At 41.2% G+C, this 26,152-nt stretch overlaps 1 protein-coding gene across 1 annotated transcript in view; it reads left to right on the top strand.

The window, feature by feature from the left end:
* The window catches only part of dcc (DCC netrin 1 receptor), a 506,882-nt gene that overhangs the window by 184,898 nt on the left and 295,832 nt on the right, over nt 1-26,152 (top strand). The window contains exons 8-10 of the mRNA XM_037692532.1: nt 3,470-3,618; nt 4,081-4,219; nt 13,089-13,138. Of these exons, the coding sequence (XP_037548460.1) occupies nt 3,470-3,618; nt 4,081-4,219; nt 13,089-13,138 (338 nt within the window). The remainder of the gene's footprint in view (nt 1-3,469; nt 3,619-4,080; nt 4,220-13,088; nt 13,139-26,152) is intronic.

Here is a 26,152-nt window from a genome sequence, read left to right as displayed (position 1 = left end):
TGACCAACTTAAACAGACTATAAGCTGTAACTAATATAAAGAAAAAATAAATACTAACACGATGTGGTGGTGGTAGGAGCATCCACCACAAGCTCCATCAGAGCCACAATGTTTATTTATGCCAATGTCACTTTTATTGTTAGAGCATTTTAACCTTCAGAAGGTCTTTATGACAATTCAATTAAATTAAATTCAGTTTATTTATATAGCGCCAAATCACAACAAAGTTGTCTCGGGGCACTTTACAGGAACATTCACAAACATAGAAAAGCCAATTAGTAAAGTTCTCTATCTAAGGAATCCAGCAGACAAGTTGAATCTTGGCTTTGTTGCAGTCTCCCATCCTGAGCAAGCACAGTGGCAACAGTGGAAAGAAAAAACTCCCCTGTAAAAGGAAGAAACCTCCAGCAGAACCAGGCTCAGGACAAGCGGCCATCTGCTTTGACCGGCTGGTTGAGAGGACAGGAAGGAGAGACAGACGAACACAGAATAGTAGGTCCAGGTATAGGTCCAGGTGCACCTGAAAGACAAAAAAAAAACACGTTAAGGATAGAAAAAATAATTACAAATACAAAACAGGTTGAGCAGAGTAAGTAAAGACAGTAGCAGAGTGAAAAGTGTGGTCAGTTTGTCCTCCAGCAGTCTAAGCCTATAGCAGCATAACTAAGGGACAGCTCAGGAAACCCAAGCCGACCCTAACTATAGGATTTAGCAAAAAGGAAAGTCTTAAGTCTAGTTTTAAAACTGGATAATGTGTCAGCCTCATGGTCAGAGATTGGAAGTTGGTTCCATAAGAGAAGAGCCTGATAACCATACCATACCATACCAATTTATTTATAAAGCACTTTAAACAGTGACAAAGCACACCAAAGTGCTGTATAGGGACAAACAGAACAAGCACACAGCAACAGATTACATAACAGGACACCAAAAAGTAGAAACCAACAAAAACAATAATGGATAACAACAACAACTGCAACATGACCAACACAGTGTGATGCACACAGACTCAGCACAGATCACACAGTGCAGAAAGCCAGGGAATAGAAGTGTGTTTTTAAGCGAGATTTAAAAACTGTGAGGTAGGGGGCCTGTCTAACCAGCAGAGGTAACTCATTCCAAAGTCTTGGGCCTGCTACAGAGAAGGCCCTGTCACCTCTGCGCTTGAGACGGGTTCCTGGGACTGTTAGGAGCAACTGGTCTGCTGATCTGAGAGAACGTGGTGGGACATACGGCTGGAGCAGATCAGTAAGATAGGAGGAGGCAGAGCTGTTTAGTGATTTATAGACATACAAGAGTATTTTGAATTTGATTCGAAGGTGAACCGGAAGCCAGTGTAGGGAGGCCAAAACAGGTGTAATGTGCTCCCTTTTGCTTGTGCTGGTCGAAAACCGGGCTGCTGCATTTTGGACCAGTTGGAGTCTAGCTATGGAGGTCTGACTGATACCAAAAAGGAGTGAGTTGCAATAGTCGAGCCTGGATGTAATGAATGCATGAATTACTGTCTCCAGGTTATTTTTGGACAATATGGGCTTCAGCTTAAGACAGTCGCCTCAGCTGGAAAAAGCAGGATTTAACAATCATATTTACATGATTGAGTTTCAGAGAAGGGTCAAGTATCACTCCTAGATTAGTGACTCTTTGTTTCACTAACGGTGACAGAACGGATAGGTCGATGCAGTGGTTGGTGATAGTGTCATTGGGAGGAAACAGCATAACTTCAGATTTCTTCTCGTTGAAACTCAAGAAATTTAAAGCCATCCAATCTCTGATGTCAGCCAGGCAGTCCAGTAACGGTTGAATAGAGCGAGTACCGTTGAGTCTGAGGGGGAAGTAGATTTGGCAGTCGTCGGCGTAGAAATGAAAAGGTATGTTATGTTTCCTGAAAATAGCACCTAGTGGCAGCAGGTATAAAGAAAATAAATGAGGACCAAGGATGGACCCTTACGGTACCCCCCATTTAAGCGCTGCCGAGGCTGAACTAAAATCTTTGATGGAGACACAAAAGGAACTGTCAGCGAGGTAAGATCTAAACCATTCGAGGGCTGACCCAGTGATTCTCACCCACTGCTCTAACCTCGCAATGAGGATCTCGTGGTCGATTGTATCAAAGGCAGATGTGAGGTCCAGTAAGAGAAGGAGCACAGAATCACCAGCGTCTGTGAATAGGAGAATGTTGTTAAAAACCTTGAGTAGAGCAGTTTCAGTGCTGACTGATGACTGATAACTGAAAGATCTGCCTCCAATTCTGTTTTTGTAAATTCTAGGAACCACAAGTAAACCTGCAGTCTGAGAGCGAAGTGCTCTGTTAGGAAAATATGGAACAATAAGATCTGTAATATAAGATGGAGCCAGGTTGTTGAGAGCTTTGTAGGTTAAGATTTTGAATTCTATTCTGGACTTGACAGGGAGCCAATGGAGAGAAACTAAAACTGGAGAAATATGATCTCTCCCAATAACTCCAGTTAAGACTCTGGCAGCAGCATTTTGGATCAACTGAAGACGTTTTAAAGAAATATTTGGACACCCAGATAATAAACCATTACAATAGTCCAGTCTAGACGTGACAAATGCATGGACCAGTTTTTCTGCATCATTTTTAGATCAGATGTTTCTAATTTTAGCAATATTACACAAGTGAAAATAGGTGGTTCCAGTAACGTATACAATAAGTGCTAATTAAAATTCACCACCTTGGCCAACTCTTTAAAAATACTATTTTTAATATTTTGTCCACAATAAATGTCAAACTTTTAGGGCTATTTCAGTCTGGAGAAAAAAAAGTTTCAAAGGACTTTTTTAAAAATGTTAGCACCTTAAATGTCTTTAGTTCGGCAAAACTCAAAAATTATTTTCTTAATTGATAATTTAGTTATTTGTAGGCAGTTTTTGAAAAACCTCACAGCAACGGCAAGCCTTAAAGGAAATTTTATTGGCAAGTTACAGCCTCTGGCAGCCATTTGTGTAGGAAACAGCAAAGCACTACCTAGTGATTTAATATATTAATAAATAATAAAGGGATGGAGTTAAAACAATAATAATATTTTTAAGGATGCTTAGACTTTGTCAGAAAGGGTCATTTGTTACTGGCAACATGAAAACATATTAAAAAAAAAATTACGAAAAATACTACATGCGTGGCAGATTATTTCCTCATGAGACCTGAATGTTGAAATCAACAAAGCTGTCCAAAGTACTTCACAAGTTTGATAAAAACAGCCATCAATTTAACAAATACAGTTAAATTCCAAATAAAAAGCAAACAAGTACAATAAAAAAGGCTAAACATCAACTAAAAGAAGGGAACTTCTCAATATAAAAAGACCTGATGGAACTTAAATTAAATCCAAAATAAAAATTTAAGTTTTTAGGCAGAGTTTGCTGCTGCAGTCAACAGAAACTCCTTTCTTGATGTTTCATGTCGTTTATGTGAGTATGAGCAGTGGATTGTCTCTGTGTGTCTCTACAGTTCAAGTTCCCAGCAGAGTGGAGTCTCTTCGAGCCTTGGCTCTGTCTCCAACCTCCATCCAGGTGAGATGGGAGCCCCCAGGCTTTCCAAATGGCCCTGTCCTGGGCTACAGACTGCTGTGGACCGAGAGCCCGTCAGGGAAAGAACAGGTGAGCCCCATCTGTATCTGTGTACTGTACAAACACAATCAGACGTTGAATTTAGCACCAAATGTCTCTAGCTGAGGTTTGACCATATTGAACTCCACAGAAACATCTGGAAATGTTCAACTGAAACCTTTAAATCATGCTCACCAAAAAGATTCAGTTACGGTCGGAACATGAAAACTTTTTACTTTTTGTCCACAGTTTTTGCATAATTTCTGAAAGCATAATCACTTTGTTCAATTGTGAGGTAAAAAGTGAAAAATAGCAGGAATCAGGAAAATTATTTTTTCACAGTTATAATTGCTGGTAAAATAAAACATAAAATATATAAAATAACACAATGGCTGTAGAAACATCAAACCACTTCCACTTTGAGCCAAAACTTAGCTTGAGTTTATTCTGAACAGTGTGGGGAACAGTATATCATTAATAGTTATAAAATCTGTGGTCTTGCTGTGTGTTCAGAGTGTGGAGGTCAGCGGACTCAACTACAAGATGGACGGACTCAACAAGTTCACAGAATATACCATTCGGGTTCTGGCTATCAACCGTTATGGACCAGGAACCACTTCTGAGACCGTCAGAGTCACGACCCATTCAGATGGTATGCAGTGCATTGCTTTATTTCCTCTTCCTTTACAAACATCAGCAGGAAACATATTCCTTACCTCCCTGTAGTCTTGGGGTTAAAATCTCCAGAGGCCTTCGTTTTAAAACCGGGTCATTTTGACCTTGAAGATAACAAAAAATGTTAAACGACAGCATGGAGGGAGCAGCCTGGAACAACAGTGTCTGTAAAACAAGCTTTAAGATTATGTGAATAACCTGAGTGCTGTTGTTCTCAGATCAGTAAATATTTTTAAACTAAATATTGGCAATACTTTAAATTTTTCATTCATTCAATTTTCATTCAACCTTTATTTAAACAGATAAATCACATTGAGCCTCGAAGACTCATTTACAAGTGAGACCTGTTTGGACAGACAAAAACAGTGGTTAACTGGACACATGTAGGAATTGGAGGTAAAAAAAAAATCCTATCAGACTTTTTTCTTGGCTGAGAAAAACCCCTAATATTGAAAAAACACCTCGCACAAACAAGCACATATTTACGTAGACATTCTGCAGTAGAGCAGAGCAGGAAGAAGGAAGAGACGAGAGCGGTCAACAACGCTTATAGATGCTCTCGAGGTCACTGTAATCAGTCAATGTCCTCCGGTGAGATCCATAAACATTCTCGAGGTATGTCGAGGAATGGCCAAGAATAACCCATGAGAATCCTGAGTCCTGAAATGATGACACAAAGTTTTTTCAGCTGGGTTTCATCTGGTTATCAGTTGGAAATTCCTCAGGGAGGGGGTGGTGAGCGTCAGATCACATTTTCTCCAGGCGAAATTCAGATAAGGTGGCCTTCAAGGACACCAAGGTGACCAAAATTTAGATGAACACACCGTTGTTTTGGGGACAGGCAGAACTTAATGACATCTGCCTTGAGTCTGTGTTTGGTCCACTCGGTTCCGAAATGTCCAAAATAACATGGCCACACCGATGGAACATGACTGAGTAAAATTCCCCAAGATCTGATCCATTCAGCCCAAAGCATTTGAGTCCAGGTACTCGAGACATGAAACCAAACCATCATAAAGGCAAGCAGCGTGATCGGGTCCAAATTTGCTGCTGACGACTTCCTTGATTGTAGATAAAAACCAGGACCAGCTGAATCCAAAAAGCAGGAACCAGTTATCGTGAATCCAATTAAATATGCGTCCTTAAATTCCACAAATGGCAGCAGAGATAGACACATCATCAAGTCTTCCAGTCGATGAGATATCCAGCTGTGTACGTGCCAACAGGGCAAATCGGCTCGCCCAAAGCCTGTCTTCTCTTCGAAGAAATGCTGTAAATTGAGTTGAGGGACCAACTGGTCAGAACAAGTCCATAATTATGGTTCGGAAGAAATGCAAGAGAGTCTCAGAAGCAGTTTCACAGACAGACAGAGCAGCAAAGCGGAAAGGGAGGGAGGGAAGCATCCAATCTCGGCTTGAGCAAGTGGTGAAGTGAAATTAAAGTGAAATTAAACTCAATGTGTTGCAATTTTGTTGACAACTAAAAACAACACAAATATTAGTCACAAATATTGGCTATAAATTATTACAGCAACAAACAAGACCATTCATTGCATGATAATATTCAATTTGATATTTTTACAGTGATTAGAAGCAAATTTTAAATAAAGCAACTCAACAAATATTGTGTAGTTATCGCTATACAGGTCCCTGGCTACTTCGCGGTTCATTTATCACGGACTCACTTTATCGCAGTTTTACAAAATAAGATTGGACATGACACACAATTGTCTGATTCATGAAAGAGCTGCAGGATCGGCGTGGAATTTTTATTTAAAAGGAATTATTTAGCACCTGCTGCACCTTTGTGCAGACCACACTGCAGGATAAGCTTCCTCTTGCAGCTGATCAGCTGATCTCTGTACAGAGCGGAGAAGTGGCTTGAAGGTAGCTGAGTGCAGCCGGAGGTACATAGCTGAAATCATGACATTCTGTGTTTTTTCACTTATGGCAGGGCTTCAGGGTACGGATCCCCGTTGATAAACGAGGAACTATTGTATATACTAACTCAAAATTACTCATTTAAAGTAGAGTAAATGGAAATTAAAGTCACATCAAAACATAAAACGTTGGTTACGTACTGTAACCCCAGATTCTATGAGTATAGGCGCAGCCCTTTAAGGCTATCGCTAGTGGGTTTATCCCTTCACGCGCAGCACAGCACTGAAAACTTTTGCCCGCGTCCACCGGCTGTGTGGGCCCCACCCCCGGTCCGTATAAATTACAGTGAGACCGGGTAATCGGCTTTCAAATAGCTTTTTTCTTCAGCCATTTAGGAACCAGTGAGGCCCAGAGCTTAAAGGGCTGTGCCTATACTCACAGAATCTGGGGTTACATTACGTAACCAACGTTCTTTTTTGTATAGGCTTCTCCCTTTAAGGCTATCGCTAGTGGGTTAAAGGGGAAGTAGAATGTAGTCTATGTCTCACTGGGTCCATTCAGACACAAAATGAAGCACCTGTTTGCACAATAAAAACATTTAATCACTCAGCCTTCTGTGTGCGTAATTACGTGTTGGGTAATTACGCGCTCCATGCGCAGGAGCGCACCAGAGAAAAGATCTCTGGTGAGTAGGGCTGAGTACCGAACCGAGGTTCTTTTTTGGCACCGACCGAACTGCACCGGTCGGTGTATGTATTGAAACGTCACTCTTCTTTCGGTGTCAAGTTTCACTATTGGCTGTAACGTGTCACGTGGTTTCAGCATGCAGGCAGGTAAAACACCAGACATATGACAAACAGACTACACCCAGATTACACCCAGAGCTGTATAGAGCTGCCGTACCTAATCTATGTATAATTATGTCTATGGTGCTGGTGACGCCCACAGACGGGTTCACGTGTGCAGCACGTTCGACAACACGCGCTTCAGAAAGTTGCTCCGTGTTTTTCTGCGAGGAGAGAAGAGTTCATTTGCCTCCCCCCTCCTCCTCCCCCCTCCTCCTTCTCCTCTCACCATTAAAGTCAGCCTGTGAGTAGAGCCTGAACATCCTGATTCATTATCTCCACGACCGGACTCTTCATCAAAGAACTCCGAGGACGTCTCTGTGAGTTTCAGCTGGTGAGTTACGTTTGTTAGCGTAACTGCAGCTTAACACATACAACGCGGTGAAATAAACTATGATCCATGTAACGCTAAATTTAACATATTAGTGTGTAAATTTATTTTATCTACGTAGCTAGCTAAACTCAGACGCTAACTAAAGATTGACAGTAACATAAATCTTAGCTTGTAAAAATGTGTTCATCCATCCAGTCAGCTGCTTAAACAGTTCACTAATGTTCACTGTTTATGTTAATGTTCTCCTCACAGGAGGTTCTGACCCAGATGTGAGGACAGGCAGAAAAGTGAGGTGGGGGCCACAGGACAGTCAGAATTTGTTGTTAAAAATTTGCTGCTTTTTTCTACAGTGGAGCTGCATGCTGGAGGTAAATTAAACTTTAAAGGGTTTTGTTGACCAGTTAAACCTTTATCTCTCAGCCTAGATAATGTTTTTTGATCAATAATAACACAACCATGTTATTGTTGATGTTTTGTTTTCATGTCAATTAGGGAGATGATCAGAGCCCTAAACCCCAGAGAACCCCAGAGAAGATTCAGGCAGAGACACAGGGGTGCAGATGTCTGCATCAACCCTAACATCATTGAATCCAGTGACCTGCTGGTGGGATGTGAGGGACAATATGTCAAACTGACAACCAGGAGTGAACATGTTCTACTGCTGGAGACACCATCAGCCAGGAGCAGCTGGTTTGTGTCCACAGAAAACAGACATGTTGATGTTTCTGAAGAAAAACTGTTCAGTGAAAAGGTCCTCAGTGTGTAGCAGTGACCATTAGACACTGACGTGTCACTGGTTTGTAACTGGTCTTTGAACTGGAAATTATTTGTTTATTTTTATGTAAGAAAACTGCTTGGAATAGAAAAATACCAAAGTTAAAAAATAAAACTCACAATTTGTACTGTAATGTGTAACGTAATTTTATTCTTGTTAGAATTAATAGTAATTACAAAATTGGTACCGAAAAAAGAACCGTCCAGGAACAGACACCGAAGTGAAGGTACTGACACCGATACCAATTTTTTTAGAAAGGTACCCAGCCCTACTGGTGAGGAAAAAGGCTGAGATAGCAGACCTGCTGCTGTGAATAGGAACAACGGAGGTTACGAATTGTAACAGTGTAACGATGAACAGAGCAGGCCAACAGCTCCACAGGATGAACCAATTAATAACAATAAAATCAACAGTCATGAACTTGTGACTGATAATAAATATCTCACACTGCGATTGCATGCAGGCAGGTGTGAGCTCAAAAGTGAGGCTTCATGAAACAAATAATAATCATTCTGTCAGAACCCTGAGAACAGAATGGGTCATGGAGAAAGTAGAAACATCACGTAGATAAAAACGAATAATTGAGCACGGCGATGACCAGGTAGCCGCCATACAAATATCCTCCACTGTCATCCCTCCATGCAGGGCCGTGGAGGATGAAAACTTTACTTATTTTAGATAAACTAAGTTTAAATAAACTAAAATAACGGATTCTCACTTTTTCGAGCTAATTATAGCCATGTGACAGAGGTACTGTGTGTAGATGGTTTAATCAGTGACATGAGACGTTAATTTTCTTTGACCCATCAAAATAAATTGGTCATTTATTGAACAGAATCAAAATTTAACATCAAAACATTGTACACTTGATTAGACTGATCTGGTTCTGATTAATAAACTTGGCACATTTTACTTAATAAAACAACAGACATTTCTGAAGGCTTCTAGATTAATTACTGGCAAGATAGAAGTTTAAAGATGGGAAATATGGAGGAGTTTAAAGGGAGATGTTGAAGGAAGATGTATGTCTGTAGACCAGAACAACACGCTCCTTTCCAACGCAGTTCGCCCGCGGTACACTTGTAGTGAAGCTCGTGACGACTCTTTACCTTGGCAGAGGATGGGTCCGCTACGGTCAAGAGGTCCCTGGCATGCTACCTTTCAGCATCTCCTCAGGGCGGCTGCGACTCGGCAGAAGTCGTGAGATACTCCGTTCTACAGAACAAACTTCCTCAGAAGTTGTAGGGCATTCGCCTGGTGATAGTCACAGCGAGGCGCTGTGACCACAGCAGAGATGGATGACTCCATCAGACTGGAAAACTGAGTCCGAAGTTCCACTCAGCAGTGGACAAACTCCAGAACTACTAGAGCTGAAGAACAGAACTTCACTCCAGAACTACTCCACAAGACCCCAGAAGACTCAGAAGACATTACTCCAGAAGACTCCACAGAACCTCAGAAGACTCAGAGGACTCAGAAGCCTAATAGTTCCAGGAAGTGTCGACTTTTAAAGAGTTCTGCTTCCGGTCACTTTTAGTAAGTCCTGATTGGTTGAAGCAACCAACAGGGGTGTGGTTCTAGTGATGTCAAAGGGTTTTTACAAGTCAAGAAAACAGCAGAAATGTTTAGGAACAGACAGAGAAATGTTTTGGCGAAGTGAGAAACACTGCAGGTGCCAGTTTTCTTATTTACTGTCTGAGAGGTTTAAAAACACGACAGCTCGTTCTAACAACTTGTTTTTGACTGTCTCCGACTTTTGACCGACATCACTCTTTCTCATTTCAGACAGAAGATCAAAATGCATAATTACTTTGTAAAATAGACATTTAACTTGATTTCTAATTTAAATGAGGATTAAAAAATCATTAATACTGTTTCACAGTTGATTTAAAATGAGTGGTTCACTTCAACATTTAAAAATGGTATGAACTAAACTCACTTTTGATTATCAAGATATTGTAAAATAGTGATGATAATATAAAAAAAGAGTGTTCTTTCAATTGATTAGTTCAGGATACAATTAGAAAGTCTCTGGATGAGCTAATTTGTATTTCTGGATTCAAATCAATGAAATAACAGTTCATGTCCCATGAAGGTCCTCAGAGGCAGGTTTTGATCGGAGGCCTAGTCCATTACACAATCATGTCTTAAAGACATACAAACTTGGTTGACCCTTAATTTTCTCCTTTTGAACACTGACAAGACTGAGGTTTTGGTTTTTGGAACTGAGCACCTTAGGAATGATTTTTTCAGTCTTTCTCCCTCCTTAGATGCATTAATCTGTCCTCCAGCTCTAATGTTAAAAGTCTTGGTGTTATTTTTGATCAGGACATGTCTTTTATCCCCCACATTACAAATGTTACTAGAACCTCCTTCTTCCACCTGCGTAACATCACTAACATTAGAAACATCTGATCTAAAAATGATGCAGAAAAACTGGTTCATGCATTTGTCATGTCTAGACTGGACTATTGCAATGGTTTATTATCTGGATGTCCAAATACTTCTTTCAAACGTCTTCAGTTGATCCAAAATGCTGCTGCCAGAGTTTTAACTGGAGTTACTGGGAGAGATCATATTTCTCCAGTTTTAGTTTCTCTCCATTGGCTTCCTGTCAAATCCAGAATAGAATTCAAAATCTTACTTCTAACCTACAAAGCTCTCAACAACCTAGCTCCATCTTATATTACAGATCTTGTTGTTCCATATTTTCCTAACAGAGCACTTTGCTCTCAGGCTGGAGCTTTACTTGTGGTTCCTAGGATTTACAAAAACAAAATGGGAGGCAGAGCTTTTAGTTATGTCTCCTCTCTTTTGGAACCAACTTCCAATCTCTGTCCGTGAGGCTGACACATTATCCAGTTTTAAAACGAGGTTTAAGACTTTCCTATTTGCTAAATCCTATAGTTAGGTTCGGCTTGGGTTTCCTAAGCTGTCCCTTAGTTATGCTGCTATAGGCTTAGACTGCTGGAGGACAAACTGACCACAATTTTCACTCTACTTCTGTCTTTAGTTACTCTGCTCAACCTGTTTTGTATTTGTAATTTTTTTTTCTATCCTTAACATGTGTCTTTTGTCTTTCATGTACACTTGCACCTATATCTGGACCTACCATTCTATGTTCGTCTGTCTCTCCTTCCTGTCCTCTCAAACCAGCCGGTCAAAGCAGATGGCCGCTTGTCCTGAATCTGGTTCTGCTGGAGGTTTCTTCCTTTTAAAAGGGAGTTTTTCCTTTCCACTGTTGCTACTGTGCTTGCTTAGGTTGGGAGACTGCAACGAAGCCAAGATTCAATTTGTCTGCTGGATTCCTTAGATAGAGAACTTTACTAATTGGCTTTTTTATGTACAGTGCCTTGCAAACGTATTCAGCCCCCTTGAACTTTTCAACCATTTGCCACATTTCAGGCTTCAAACATAAAGATATAATCCCAACATTTTTCAGTCAGGTCATCTGGACAGTTTCTTTCTTTGTGCTGAAGCTTTTCACCTTCGATCCGGAAGACTTCATTAGTCAAGGAAACACACAACAAAACTGATTCTTCCCCCAACAGCTTACTCAAAAGTGGAACAAACTAGTTCTGCTTGTGATAAGATGGTCTCTTTGGTACGCCTCTCCTCCATTGCCGGCCCTCTTCCTTGTTGACAGTCTTGTCAAACTAGTTGAAAACAACAAAGTCCATGCTCAATAATCCAGGTATAAAATCCAACATTTTGAACACAAAACACCTGAGTGAAAAATGTTGGAATTCTTGCCCATTCTTCCTTGCAAAACAGCTCGAGCTCAGTGAGGTCGGATGGAGAGCGTTTGTGAACAGCAGTCTTCGGCTCTTTCCACAGATTCTCGATTGGATTCAGGTCTGGACTTTGACGTGTTTCTTAGTTTATATCTTAGATCTTATGACTGTTTTTCATCTCAATTTATACTTTTGTTGGATCTATCTGGGACCCTGTGTACACAGTTACATACCACCACATGTACCACATGTGGTGCGAATGACAAATAAAGAAACTTTGACTTTGACTTTGATCTTCCACTTTCTTTTTCTGTCCCTCAGATTTGCCTTTTTCTTTTGTCCGTCCCCTGCATCCTAATTGTCTTAACTGAAATTTTAGCCATAATGTGTCAAAATGGTAAACTATTTTCAAGAGACTAAAACTATGACTTTTCTTTGCAACTTTTATACTTTTCAAAAAATGTCTTTATTTACAGTTATTTCTCTCACAAAAATACATTCTGCTGCTTTCAGCTAGGATTTTGCTAAATAAATATTTTAGTCACCGTTTTTTCTAGTTTCAGATTTTGGCTAACATTTTGGTATTTTTAGCTTTTGCTACCCTTTCCCCCCTTACATAGCATTGTTCTACATTTAGCTTTTTGCTAGTGTTTTGAGTGCTTTTATCGTTAAGCAAACCTTTATCAACTTTTAGCTTCTAGGCATTATTTTATGTTTATTTTTTTCCTCTTAATACATTTTATTTTTAGCTACCCTTTTGCTAGGCTAAGCTTTTAGGTAACCTTGCTACTATTATCCAGCCTTGTTCTACATTTAGCTTTTAGCTTGTGTTGTGCTTTTTTTTAGCTTTCCCAACTCAGTTGTCCAGTAAAGCCCTTCAGTTTTTATCCTAAACAGAAGACAAACCCAGTCTTGGCTGGACAGCAGTGACAGAACTTTGTTGGTTGTTGGGTTTGTGCAACCACATCTGTCAGCATGGTCGTAGTGATCCTCTGTGGCAACGCAATCACTTGTTTGAGGCTGAACGCTGTTGCAGCGTTTGCCTGTCTACTTACTGCCTGAGCTGATGCCATAACTTGTGCTTTGTATTGTTCTCCTTTTTGTAATTGGTGTAACAGTCAACTGTCCGTTGAGACTTTTAAATTCTCAGGATCCATTGAAAATGAACAGAAAGAGTGTGAATAGACACCCTCAGACAAATTTTTGGGTCATCAGAACATTTAAATGTTTCTCATACGAGCAGACTGAAAGTAAGCAATGTGTTCTGTGTCTCTGCAGTGCCCGGTGCTGCTCCTCAGAACATCACCTTAGAGGTCGTCCTCTCCAGGGTGAGTAGAACAGTCTCTTATTACTTCCTGTTTCACCGCAGAACATTTGAGAGCGCTGAGGTCAGTTTTGTCTCAGCATGTTTGGGTTTTGCATTTGTAAAAGATCAAATTGAATTCAAAACATATATGGTGAATATTGATATGGTAGTATCTTAGAGTCATCCTGAACAAATAGTCCAAGAGCTACACATTGTGACGAAGTCTCAGGAGAGATAATTTAATTGATATGGTTTCACCAACAATATACCTGAAAATGCCTGAAAAATGAAAATCCTACAAATACTTAACGTGGAAGAAAACTTTATAACATTTAAGAAAGTTGCCATAACATGATTTTACCCCGTTTCTCACATAACAGGCATATTCCCTTTTGATCTTGGCTCAGCCAAAGTGCAACAGGAAGTGACATCATTGGGGAAATTCCTGTTCTTTGTTTATTGGGAAAATCTTATTTGAACTTGTGTCTCCGAATGAGACCGAAATTTATTATTTATTTATTAACCTTTATTTGACCAGACAAATCCCATTACGATCACAGATTTCTTTAGCAAGGGAGACCTGGGCCTGAAGGCAGCCTAACATGCATGTTTTTGGTCTGTGGGAAGAAACTGGAGGACCTGGAGAAAACTCACGCAAGCACAAGAAAAACATACAAACTCCACACAGAAAGACCCCAGGTCCAACTGGGATATGAAGCCAGGACCTTCTTGCTGTGAGGCAACAGTGCTAACCAGTGAGCTGTCATGCTGCCAAAACAATCAGTCTGTGTTGTCAGCCATTGTAGTGATGCTCTATGACCCAAGTTCAAGTTTAAGTAGGTTTTATTGTCATTTGCATCACATGAGGTGGAACAAAAATATACACAGGGTTCCAGTTACATCCATCAATAGCAAAGATATGAATTGTAAAAAGAAACAATAATAAGGATCTGATATAAACTAACAAATATGCTAAACACTAATAGTGCAGAACAATACACTATATCCTGATGCATGCTCAATACACTATACACTATATCTTTTTTCTTCTTTCCGCACCCATTGTGTTTTCTTTTGGGCGGCTGTGGCTGAGAGGTTAGAGCAGTCGTCCTCCAATGCAAGAGTTGGGGGTTCGAATCCACCAGCAGTCACATGCCGAAGTGTCCCTGGGCAAGACACTGAACCCCTCACTGCCTCTGATGTGTGTCCCATCAGTGTATGAATGTGATAAAGCACTGATTAGTCTCTTTAGAATGATTTGTTCAATTAGCTTTGTAGAGATCTAGTATAGAGCTGTATGAATGGGTAAATGAGGCACAGATTGTTGTAAAGAGCTTTGAGTATCTTGAGCAGATAGAAAGGCGCTATATAAGTACAGTCCATTTACCATTTACCATTCTTTTTAATGAATTTTTCTAGCATGAAGCTGCACTGCTCTAACTGTGACCCGTGACCCTTATTCATCTTCCAGACTCACCATGAATCGTGTTCTTTAAAGTTAAATTTGACTTCAATAATGATTAATGTTTTTCCACACATTTCCTGGACACAGTCAGCTACAGTCTGACTAATGTTTATCTTATTTCTTCCTATGCTTCTAAGAAAGAAAAAAAATCATTAATGACATTTGTTTAATTTGATTAACAAGTGTGAACATGAATAATTTTGATTGTTGTTTTCAATCATTATAATGAAATTGTGAAATATTACAATGTGAATAACATATTTCTCTGTTCTGTTTTCAGAAAGTCATTATTCCTTCAGAGACACCTGTGAAAAAGTTCTTTGAGCTGGAAGCTGTTTTGTTCAGAGGGGAGCCTCAATGTTCCCAGTCAATCAGAACAATCTTCTCAGAGCTGATGTTTTGCACAAAGTCTCTTTGTGTGAAAGACAGTTCGTCTTGGACCCCCGAACTGAGCAGTTTGTCTCTGGCCCCGATCCTGGTGGTCTTGCCAAGGTCCACTCGTTCAACTCCTGAGCAGATAAACACGTCACTCAAATTACAATTGTTAGAAGTTTAGATAACCACAGAAGATGAAGCCTTTTCTCACTGCAAGACTCACGTTCTCGGCTGAAGGTTGTGATGGACGGTGCACCTTCTCATCAGCTGTTCCCTCACAGACCCCTGAAGCTGTCACAGTGACGGTCAGCTACCTTGGGCAGTTCCCGGCGAGTCCTCCTCATGGTGTCTCTGGTCTGATCCACCAGAGAACCCCAGAAAGACGAGTGGTACCATCAACACTGACCCGGTAAGGAGCAGAACCTGGTGACATGATGCAACTCTTGGTCTGGTTATGCTATTTGAAGCTGATGCAACTTGATAAATCATTTCCTGCTTGCAGTGACGATAAATGACTTTATCTGATCACATTAAATCACTTCTTTCAACCAAAATCCAAAGTAAACTATTTATTAAAATGGTTAAACTTTGTCTAAATTCATGCGCGTATAAAACTGAAATAATTCCTGCTCAAAGAGTCAATTTAGCCTCAAATAAGAGAACTAAGCCTTGATTGATTAATTATTACTGTTTGTTTATTATTGGTGGTGATTTTTAGTTTGATTATTTTTGTAATAAAACTTCAAAGACAACTTTGGTCTCTTCATTCAGATGAATGTTCATGTGTTCTGGTGCAGAACTCCCTGTAATGAACAGATTCTACTTCAGTGACTGATTCTGATCGTTAAAGGGTGAATGTATTCATGAAGTTGTTGTTGGTCAGTAAACTGAGCAGCTGGTGCTCCACTTTAATGAGAGTTAAATAAATTAAATAAATGTAGTGGAGGGGAGAAAGTGTCGCCCTTCTTCCCCCATCTCACATCCTTCATATTGCTACAATTTGTTTTGTTTATTTCAAATGAATGAATAAAAATAAAATAAAAAATATACCGAACAACAGCAGTACGAACGTGTCTGTGTGAGTAGATGAGTATGAATGAATAAAGCAACATGAAATAATCAGCAGCATGAGATCATGAGCATGGATAACCAGCATCACATATCACCAATCAAGTGGCATTACAATGATTTTTTTCCCACAGTGATAATCCTGATTAGGGATGTATGAGTCTAACAGCCTCAGGGTAGAAGCTGTTCCTCAGTCTAGTGGTTCTGCTCTTAACGCTTTGCAACTTCCTGCCTGAGGGGAGTGGGGCAAAAAGTGTGTGTGCTGGGTGAGCAGGGTCCTTCATGATGCAGGTGGCCCTCTTCCTGCATCTGGATGTGTAGATGTCTGTGATAGTAGGGAGACTGACTCCAACAGTCTTCTGTGCAGCCTTCACCACTTTCTTCAAAGTGTTTTTCTGCAGATGTGCAGCCTCCATGCCACACATTGATGTTGGAGCACAGGATGCTCTCCACTGCACACCTGTAGAAGGAGGTGAGGATGGAGCTTCCTAGTCCAGCTCGCCTCAGCTACATGAGGAAGTTGTTGATGATGTGCTTTCTCGATGAGGCTGGTGGTGGTTTTGCCCCAGCTGAGTTTGCCATTCAGGTGCATGCCCAAGTACTGGTAACTGAAGACCACTTCCACTGCAAATCCTCCTATATTCTTCTATATCTCTATGAGGCAACAGTGCTAACCACTGAGCTGTTGTGCTGCCATTGTTGTCTAGGTCATTTACTTTGTGAAGATTAATCCTCCTGAAGTTACTCCTTACTTCTCCTGAGGTCACACTGAGGAACACCTCTTCCACTGGAGATGGTGAGTCTGGTGCTGGGTGGTCTGTTTGGGTCTTCAAAGTGTGCATAGAACCTGTTGAGAGCATCAGGCTGTGATGGCTTCCTAGGGCATTGTGCACCCCTGCTTTTATAGTCTGTTATGCACTTAAATGGTAAATGGACTGTACTTATATAGAGCCTTTCTATCTTATTTCAAGACACTCAAAGTGCTTTACACTACAATCTGTGTCCTCATTTACCCATTCATACAGCTCTATACTAGATCACTACAAAGCTAATTGAACACCATTCTAAAGAGACTAATCAGTGCTTTAGATCACATTCATACACTAATGGGATACACATCAGAGGCTATGAGGGGTTCAGTGTCTTGCCCAGGGACACTTCGACATGTGACTGCTGGTGGATTCGAACCCCCAACTCTTGCATTGGAGGACGTCTGCTCTAACCACTCAGCCACAGCCGCCCCTTAATGACCCTCCACATGCTCTGTGGGTCCTGTGAGGAGAAGTGTTCATGGATCTTCTGTGCATATGTTGCATTGGCCCTCTTTATACCAGCATCCAGCTCTTTCTTAGTCTTCCTCAGTTCCTGTGAGTTGTCAGACCTGAAGGCAATGTCCCTGGCTTTCAACGGAGTACAGACCTCTGCATTCAGCCAGGGTTTTTGGTTCAGGTAGCACTTCACAGTCCTGGTGGTGGTGACATTATCGACACACTTGCTGATGTATTTGAGAACAGCAGATGTGTATTCCTCCAGATCCAGCTCTCCTTCATTTAAACTGAGGGATGCTTGTTTTGCAACAAGCTGATGCTATCATGAAGCTGCAGGGCATCTTTAGCATTAGTGTCCGGGTCTATATAGGCGCCAATTATATACATTGCTGAAAACTCACGAGGTAAATAAAGCTTCGGAGCAGGAACTGTTTATCAGGACACAATTTGTGGACCAACCTTTGTTTACGTAGATGCACACTCCGCCTTCCTGTGTTTTCCCTGTTAGCTTGGTGCAGTGGTCTGCCCGAAAGAAAAGTCTATCATCCAGCAGGAATGCTGAGTCCGGCATGTTATTATTAAGCCATGTCTCTGTGAGACAGAGAACAGCACATTTTCTAATCTCCTCTGAGGCACTCACTCAGTCAAAGCAGATCCAGCTCATTTTCCAAGGAGTGAACATTGGACAGAAAGAGAGATGGGATTGGGAGTCTGTTAGCCTTATCATTAGCCTTCAGTCTTACTGACACACCAGCCTGGCTTCCCCTCTTTTTCCCCCAGGCACAGCACCTCCTCTTCCCATTAGAGCACTGCTGCCTCTACGCTGATGTCCGTAGAAGCTGCAGTCTGCTGAGCGTAATTTGCAAATTGTTGTCGATAGCGGCTGTATCCAGAGATAAACCCTCTCTTATGCCCATCAGTTCGGTTCGACTCTAATTCACACACTTAAGGTGAGCAGAGCCAGGCATGGATCCGATTCAAAAACTGGGTTTTCATCGGGAGCCCTTGATGCTGCAGCCCAGCTGAAAGTGGCCATTTTGGCATCTAGGAGCCATCTTGACTCCTTTGAATTACTTCCTGTTACTGACATGACTTCCTGTTACTGCACATGAGAATACGTTATTTATGTTATATTTTCCAAAATGCATTTATATTTATTATTTAAAAAACGATGTGACAGGCTGTCACAAATAATGAGTATCACCCGCTGCCTTTCATGCCAGATATATAAACTTTGGCTGGGTTCACACTGCAGCTAAAGGTGAGGTTCTGAATGTGACCAGCCAGACCCAGGTCATTTTCGTGTGTGGTTCTGAATCACGTGTTGTTTTCAGAATGACCTCCATTTGAACGCTCAGATCTCATTTAATCAGTCAGGTAGGAGGATGAGGATCGATCCAAGTCATAATAAGTTATTCTGTTCTGACTGAACAACTTCAGACCCACATGCTAATGTGCAGCATCTGTCTGTAAACAGCATGCTGCGGGTGATGTCACGTCTTTAAATAAGAATCAGAATGAGCACAAAAACAGCAACATCTAATCTAATGAGCATCAAGAGGCTGAACAGAGTGTAAGAGCTGAACTCATAAAATACAACATTTTAGCCTTTTTAGTCTTTTTAAGACATGTCTCAATCTGTTGGCGCTCAGAGTCCGTGTTGGGGATGACTCTCAGTGACTACCACACCAGACTCCAGCTCAGTGTCTGTAAAATGAACTGAGTTAACATAATTTTAATAGCTGCAGTGACCATTTTGAACGAGGTTGACTTAAAAATGAAAGAATTGTAGACATATATCCATTTATTACTTTCTGACAGTGCTGTGGTCGCTCTGCCGTCAATGCGGTGGTCTCACGATCATAGAGCTGCAGGTTCAAGCATGGGACGGGTCAGAAAGGCCATTTGTTCATGACATATTGAGCCTGATTTCATTTTGGTGGGAGTCTCTGGTCTCTGTCAGTGTTTCTGTGGCACTGTCATAAATAAGCAGTTTTTCTCTAGTGAGCTGGCCTTATTTTGCTGATTGATGTGCATGAAGTTTATTTCCTCCTCATATTCCGTCTGTAATTATTGTTGCCTTCTTCACGCTGCACGTTTTTATGCAACAAAAACAAAATAAAGGACGAGTTGGTCTCATGCTCTGACTCATATGAATTCTAATAACAGTACAGATGATACCAACCAGATATTTTCTATCATGAGAAACAAACTCAGAGCAGAACTGGGTCAAGTATCTGAAGCCGTGCTTGGAAGAACCTCTTCCTCAAGATCATTTTGTTTCTTTCAGCAGAGCAGAAGCTTTCTTGAGTTTTCCAAACTGACAGGAAGTTTAGAAAATATGAATTATGTGTCATATTATGACTAATTTGGTTTGCACAAACTGAAACTGTGCAGGAACTACAGTCCTGATTCACTAAATCAGATTTACCTGGATAAACAAAGAAGAGTGCATTTATCTCAGTGTTTTCTCTAGATAACTTGCTGTGAGTTTTTTCGACGGGGGAACGAAGACACATGTAAACTGTGCACTGTTTGTATCGACGGTTTTTGAGCTGTGGTGGTGGGGGGTTCAGCGACAGGGTTCAGCATGAGGGGAGAGGCAGTGTGAGCCTCATTTTAGCCTTTTTAGTCCACATGTGGTGCATGTGGTACATGCGGTGGTGCGAAATTATGTACACAGGGTCCCAGTTACACCCAACAATAAAATATAAAAGAAAAACAATAATAACATCTAAGATTTGAACTAAGAAAAACATCAACTAAAATACACTAAACACTAATAGCATAAAAACAATACATTGAGCAGCATCACAAACATGATCATGAGTCTGTGTGAACAGATGAGCACGCATGAACACATAAACATGAAACAGATCAGCAGCAACATGAAACAGATCAGCAGCAACATGAAACAGATCAGCAGCAACATGATGTGATTTTTCACAGTGATTATTCTGGTTAGATATTCATGAGTCTAACAGCCTCAGGGTAGAAGCTGTTCCTCAGTCTAGTGGTTCTACACTTAATGCTCCTCAACCTCCTTCCTGAGGGGAGTGGGGCAAAAAGTGTGTGTGCTGGGTAAGTGGGGTCCTTCATGATGTAAGTGGCTCTTTTCCTGCATCTGGGGGTGTAGATGTCTGTGATGGTGGGGAGACTGACTCCAACATCTTCTGTGCAGCCTTCACCACTCTCTGCAAAGCTTTTCTTTCTGCAGCTGTGCAGCCTCCATGCCACACGTTGATGCTGGAGCACAGGATGCTCTCCACTGCACACCTGTAGAAGGAGGTGAGGACTGAGCTTCCCAGTCCAGCTTGTTTCAGCCGCCTGAGGAAGTAGAGTCTCGGATGAGCTTTCTTGATCAGGCTGGTGGTGTTTTCTTTCAGTCACTACCTAAAGTTCTGGACTACAAGTGAGGGTAAGAACAAAGACCAAGCAGTAAACCAAGAACTTCTTCTCAGCTCCCTTTTCACGCAATAGACCGACACAGATTTAACATTACTGCATAAGTTGCACTGATTTGTCTGTAGATCTCATGCTCCATTCTTCCCGCACTGTGAACAAAACCAGAGATACTTGAAGTCCTCAACTTGAGGCAGAACCTCAACCCCAACTCAGGGTCCACCCTCTGACTGAGGACCATGGCCTAAAATTTTGAGGTTCTGAGCCTCATCCTAGCTGTAAACTTCTCCAGTGTGAGATGAAGATAACGGCACAATGAAAGCAACAGAACCACATCATCTGCAAACTCCAGGGACTGAATCTTGAGTCCACCGAACCAGAATCCCTCCACCCCCTGGATGCACTGAGAAAGTCTGTCCATAAAATGTTCTGATGCATGCTTAATAATCCAAGTAGAAACATTCAACAAAGTTAAGTAAGGTCCTATGGATGGATAAAAGAAAAGAAAAGAAAAACTTGTTGAAAAGTTTTGTCTTTTATCCAAAAGACTGTTAGTCTGAGGAGCTGCACTAAACTCAGTCTTGGAAATAGCACCTTCTCATAGTGTATCAACCAGTTTGTTGTTGACATCCATAACTGGTCCAGAGGACCAGATTTAACTTTTTTAGATTTTTCTACCTGGATTATTGAGCATGCATCAGAAAATCCATAACTAGTTGTTCACATGATGAAGGGGGACCATCAGCCTAATGCAAAAGTTCTCTGATGACTCTGCCATAGTCGGCCTCATCACAGGTGAGGACAACTCAGAGTACAGACAGCGGACTCTAGACTTTGTGGACTGGTGCCAGCAGAACCACCTCCTGATCAACACTGCTAAAACTAAGGAGCTGGTGGTGGATTTTCGCAGGCACAGACCCACCTCACTGACCCTGGTGAACATCCAGGGAGTGGACATCGAGATCGTGGAATCTTAAAAGTACCTGGGTGTTCACCTGAACAATAAGCTGGACTGGTCTCACAACACTGATGCACTTTATAGGAAGGGTCCAAGCAGACTCTACCTGCTGAGGAGACTGAGGTCTTTTGGAGTGCAGGGGGTGCTCCTGAAGACCTTCTTTGACTCAGTAGTGGCATCAGCCATCTTCTATGGTGTTGTGTGTTGGAGCAGCAGCTCATCATCAGCTGAGAAGAAGCAGCTAGATAAGCTCATCAAGAAGACCAGCTCTGTGCTTGGACGCCCCCTCGACCCAGTGCAGGTGGTGGGAGACAGAAGGACTCTAGTTAAAATAACATCATTGCTGGACAACGTCTCCCACCCCATGCATGAAGCTGTTGCTGAACTGGAGAGCTCATTCAGTGACAGATTCCTGCATCCTAAATGCACAAAGGAGCGTCACCGCAGGTCCTTCCTCCCAGCAGCTGTTAGACTCTACAACCATCACTGCTCCCAACAACTCAATAAGGATTAAATACATGCTGACCTCTGCTGAAACATACACTCTGCCTGTAATACTGTACTGTAAATAGTCTGTTCTTATCAATGTTCCAATACATATTGAACATTATTATTGATATTGTTTATCTTATTTTTTTATACTTGTATATTATATTGTTTATTAACATTTAGGAACATTTGTGTGAATTCTTTTTATCTGTTGCTGCTGTTAAACTTGAATTTCCCGTCCGTGGGACAATAAAGGCTGTTTCTACTCTATTCTATTCTATTCTATTCTATTCTATTCTATTCTATTCTATTCTATTCTAATGACCCATCATTAGTGCCCTGATGGCCGCTTGCTATTCACAGGGGACTGAGTGATATTAGTAATAACGCAATAACAGTATTGTAATAGAGGGACAGTTGAACAGGGAAACCTCAGCCCCATTTAAAGATGGATGGTTTCGGGGGGTGCAAGATGGCCGCAGTTCGATAAGCTGTATTCTGCTAGACTCTCATCAGCCCTGCTTGAAAAGCTGACTTTTATAACATCAGCCGTCCGACCAAGGCACCCTTCCAGTTCTTTTGTTCCCAGGTGGAGAGGAAACTCACACAAACTCAATAAAGTCAGGAGAGGTAAATTCTATTTACCATTTAATGTCGATAAAGCAGGAAAAGTTACAAGCTCAGCACTGAGGCATTCGTCCAACTCATCTTAACCTGGAAGTGGAAGTGGAGGCCCCGTGCAACAGAACGCCCCAGCTTATGTTGGCCCTTGGCTCTGCCTCCACATCCGGGGCGGGCACAGCTTATCAGAGTGTATTAGTGGGGTGACTAATGCCCCTTTCCCATTAGTACCGGTACGGGCCGACTGGACCCGACTTGGCCCGTTTCTGAGGCTTTTCCATTAGTACCTGTACTTAGCACCTGTTACTATTTTCAGGACCCTTGGCTCTGTGGTTCTAATCCGAACAAAGAGGTACTAAAATGTGACGTCAGAACACTGTCGGTCACTGATTGGTCGGGGGTGGAGTCGGGGGCGGAGTCACTGGATCCTTCAGTAACTTTTCAAAACAATTATCCGCCATTTGCAATTTCTCGGCTGGAGCAGCGGCTGAACTTATTTTAAAGATTTTAAAAACAATACTGACAACATCTTGGTCTAATGCTGACGTGCTGATGTTTTTTGTGCTTGGTGGCTGACGACATAATTCAGAGCAAGCTGGATGGAGCTCTGCTGGTGTACTCCGGTCCTCTCACCGGAGCCTCAGAGCGCCAGGCCGGGCAGAGTGTCATCTCCCCGGCTCCGAGTTCCTCTGGTCACCGCAGAATATCCTTCGTTGTGCCGACTCGGAGGCTCGGGTTCCGGATACCAGCCTTGTGTGCTCAGAGCTCCGCTGGTCACTGCTAAGCTGGAGCTGGTGACTCGCAGATGGCCGTTGCCAGACCCCGGCCGCGCGTAATCACGAAGGCCGAATCCCGATCCCACCCGGCAGTCAGGCGGACTGGACAGTCTGGGACGGACAGTGGAAGCAATTTTTAAACAAACAAATATTTTGTTTTTATACAAAAAATGTTTTAAAACATTTCTGAAGCGATTTAAAAAAAAATTTTTTTTTTTACACGTAAAATGTTTTTAAAAATCGCTTCCACCATTCGTCCCAGAACCGTCTCTGTCCCTGTCTGCGTGGGTCAGGCCTTCATAATTACACGAGGCTGGGGTCTGGCAACGGCCTTCTGCGAGTCACCAGCTGAGCTCGGAGCTGGGAAGATGACGCCTGCTCATCCTGGCTCCAGAGGAGAGGATCGTGTGAAACCAGCTGGTCATAAAAATATATATATATATATATATATATATATATATATTTTTAGCGTTGAAGATTAAAAAAAATAATAAAATAAACGGTGCCAGCTTTATCATGAACTCTTGTTTTCACTTTAATGATTGTTAACTCAGCTGAAAATCATAAAAAAATTTTTAAAAAAATTATTGGATCTCTCAGGAATATTTCCCTCAAACATGTTTAAAGAAGAGATGACCTTCAGTTCAACTTTATTTTAATCCACAAATGTACAAATCACAAAACAAGAACTTTAAATCAAAGCTAAAAATAAAATGTATATATGTGAACAAGAAACAAAACCACACATCTAAAATGAGCATTAAAAGTAGACACAATGAGTGCAAATACATCAAATGATGATGAAAACATATAAAAATTTAAATCTAGATGTTTTTGTTGAATCTGGTTCATCAGAGATTTAATATATATACAGTATATATGTATGTATATATATATATATATATATATATATATATATATATACATGTATGTACATATATATTTGTGTTTGCATATATATGTGTGTGTATATACATATAAATATGTATGTGTGTATATATATATATATGTATATATATATATATATATATATATATATATATATATAGACCCACACATACACACACACATACATACACACAACATCAAAATAAATTTTCACCCTGTACTGAAAACAGTTTCAGCGTCTCAGCGCCACCAGCTGGTGAGAGGTGGTGACGTCAATTTGAACCCCACCCACTGGAACCAGTACTGAAAGCATAATGGAAACACAACCTGTACCGTACAGAGTAGAGTAGAGACATGCTTTACCTGTACTACAGGTACTAATGGAAAAGGGGCATAATTATGACGTCATTTGTCTTATTCATTTCTGATGGTGGATAATGGGATGATGTGCAAATCTAACTAAGTGTTGGAAGCAAACAAACAAAAATGACTCCTTATCGGGTGTTGACCCTGGGACTGCTCAGTGTGAGTAGCTGAGGCTGATCTGATCTGGTCCAAACTAGGTTATAATTCAGATTAGGTTGGATCGGGCCTCCAGCAACATTAAACTTCTAACAAACCACTCAGTCGATGTGCCCAAATGGCACATAGTTTAAACTCCCAAGTTCAATATCACAGGAGATACCCTGAGCAAGCAACGACTTTCATATCTATAAGAGTGTATGGATTCAAATTAAGCCTATATTTGTTTGAAGACTCCTTCTGGCAAGCGCATGGACCTGCCCCCTTCAGGTCGCCATATCCCCAGTAGTCTTCCAATGTGATGTAACATTTATGGACAATCTATAACATTTTGGTCAGGGTTTTGTCAGGCAGGAATGAACCCAACAGTTGCAGGCATGGACTCGACTCAGGAGGTACAAAAATAAATAATTTTTAATGATAATAAATTAAACAGCTGACGTGGCAGCACACTTACAAAACTAGGATTACAGAGTAGGTCAGGACTGGTATACATCTGGTTCAGGACGAGACTGTGTAGACCCAATGACAGCGTGACAACAAACAAGAATAACAGACAGAACTTACACATCAATTCAAATTCAATTCAAAAATACTTTATTAATCCCAGAGGGAAATTAAATGTTGATGTAACTCATCATCCTGGATTCATTAAAGAGTTGTTTTAGATGCTGATGGCTGTGGGAAGGAAGGATCTCCTGTACCAGTCTGTCTTACAGTGGATCTGAAGAAGACTCTGACTGAAGACACTCTGTTGTTGCATGACAGTTGCATGAAGAGGGTGCTGAGGGTTGTCTATTATGTTCTTCATTTTATGAAGAATCCTTCTTTGTATAATCATCTCCAAAGGTTCTAGAGGAGTCCCCAGAACTGATCCAGCCTGCTTTATGAGCTTGTTGATTTTTTAAGTCACTTGCTCTGGTGTTGCTACCCCAGCAGATGATGGCAGAAGAGAGAGCACTCTCTACAACAGACTTATATGCAGCATGTTGCTGCAAACATTGAAGGACTTCAGCTTCCTCAGGAAATACAATCTGTTCTGTCCCTTCTTGTATATGGCTTCACTGTTTTATTTCCAGTCCAGTCTGTTGTCCAGGTGAACCCTAAGATATTTATACTTCCCACCACCTCCACTTCTTCTCCCATGATGGAAATAAGGTTGGACCTGTTCCTGTTTCTCTTGAAATCTACAATCATCTCCTTT

This window comes from Nematolebias whitei, chromosome 18 (assembly GCF_014905685.2).
Source record: "Nematolebias whitei isolate Nwh7 chromosome 18, NemWhi1, whole genome shotgun sequence".
In the NCBI taxonomy this organism is placed as follows: domain Eukaryota; kingdom Metazoa; phylum Chordata; class Actinopteri; order Cyprinodontiformes; family Rivulidae; genus Nematolebias; species Nematolebias whitei.
Note: the sequence above shows the minus strand (reverse complement) of the source record. Positions and strands in the feature narration are given on the sequence as shown.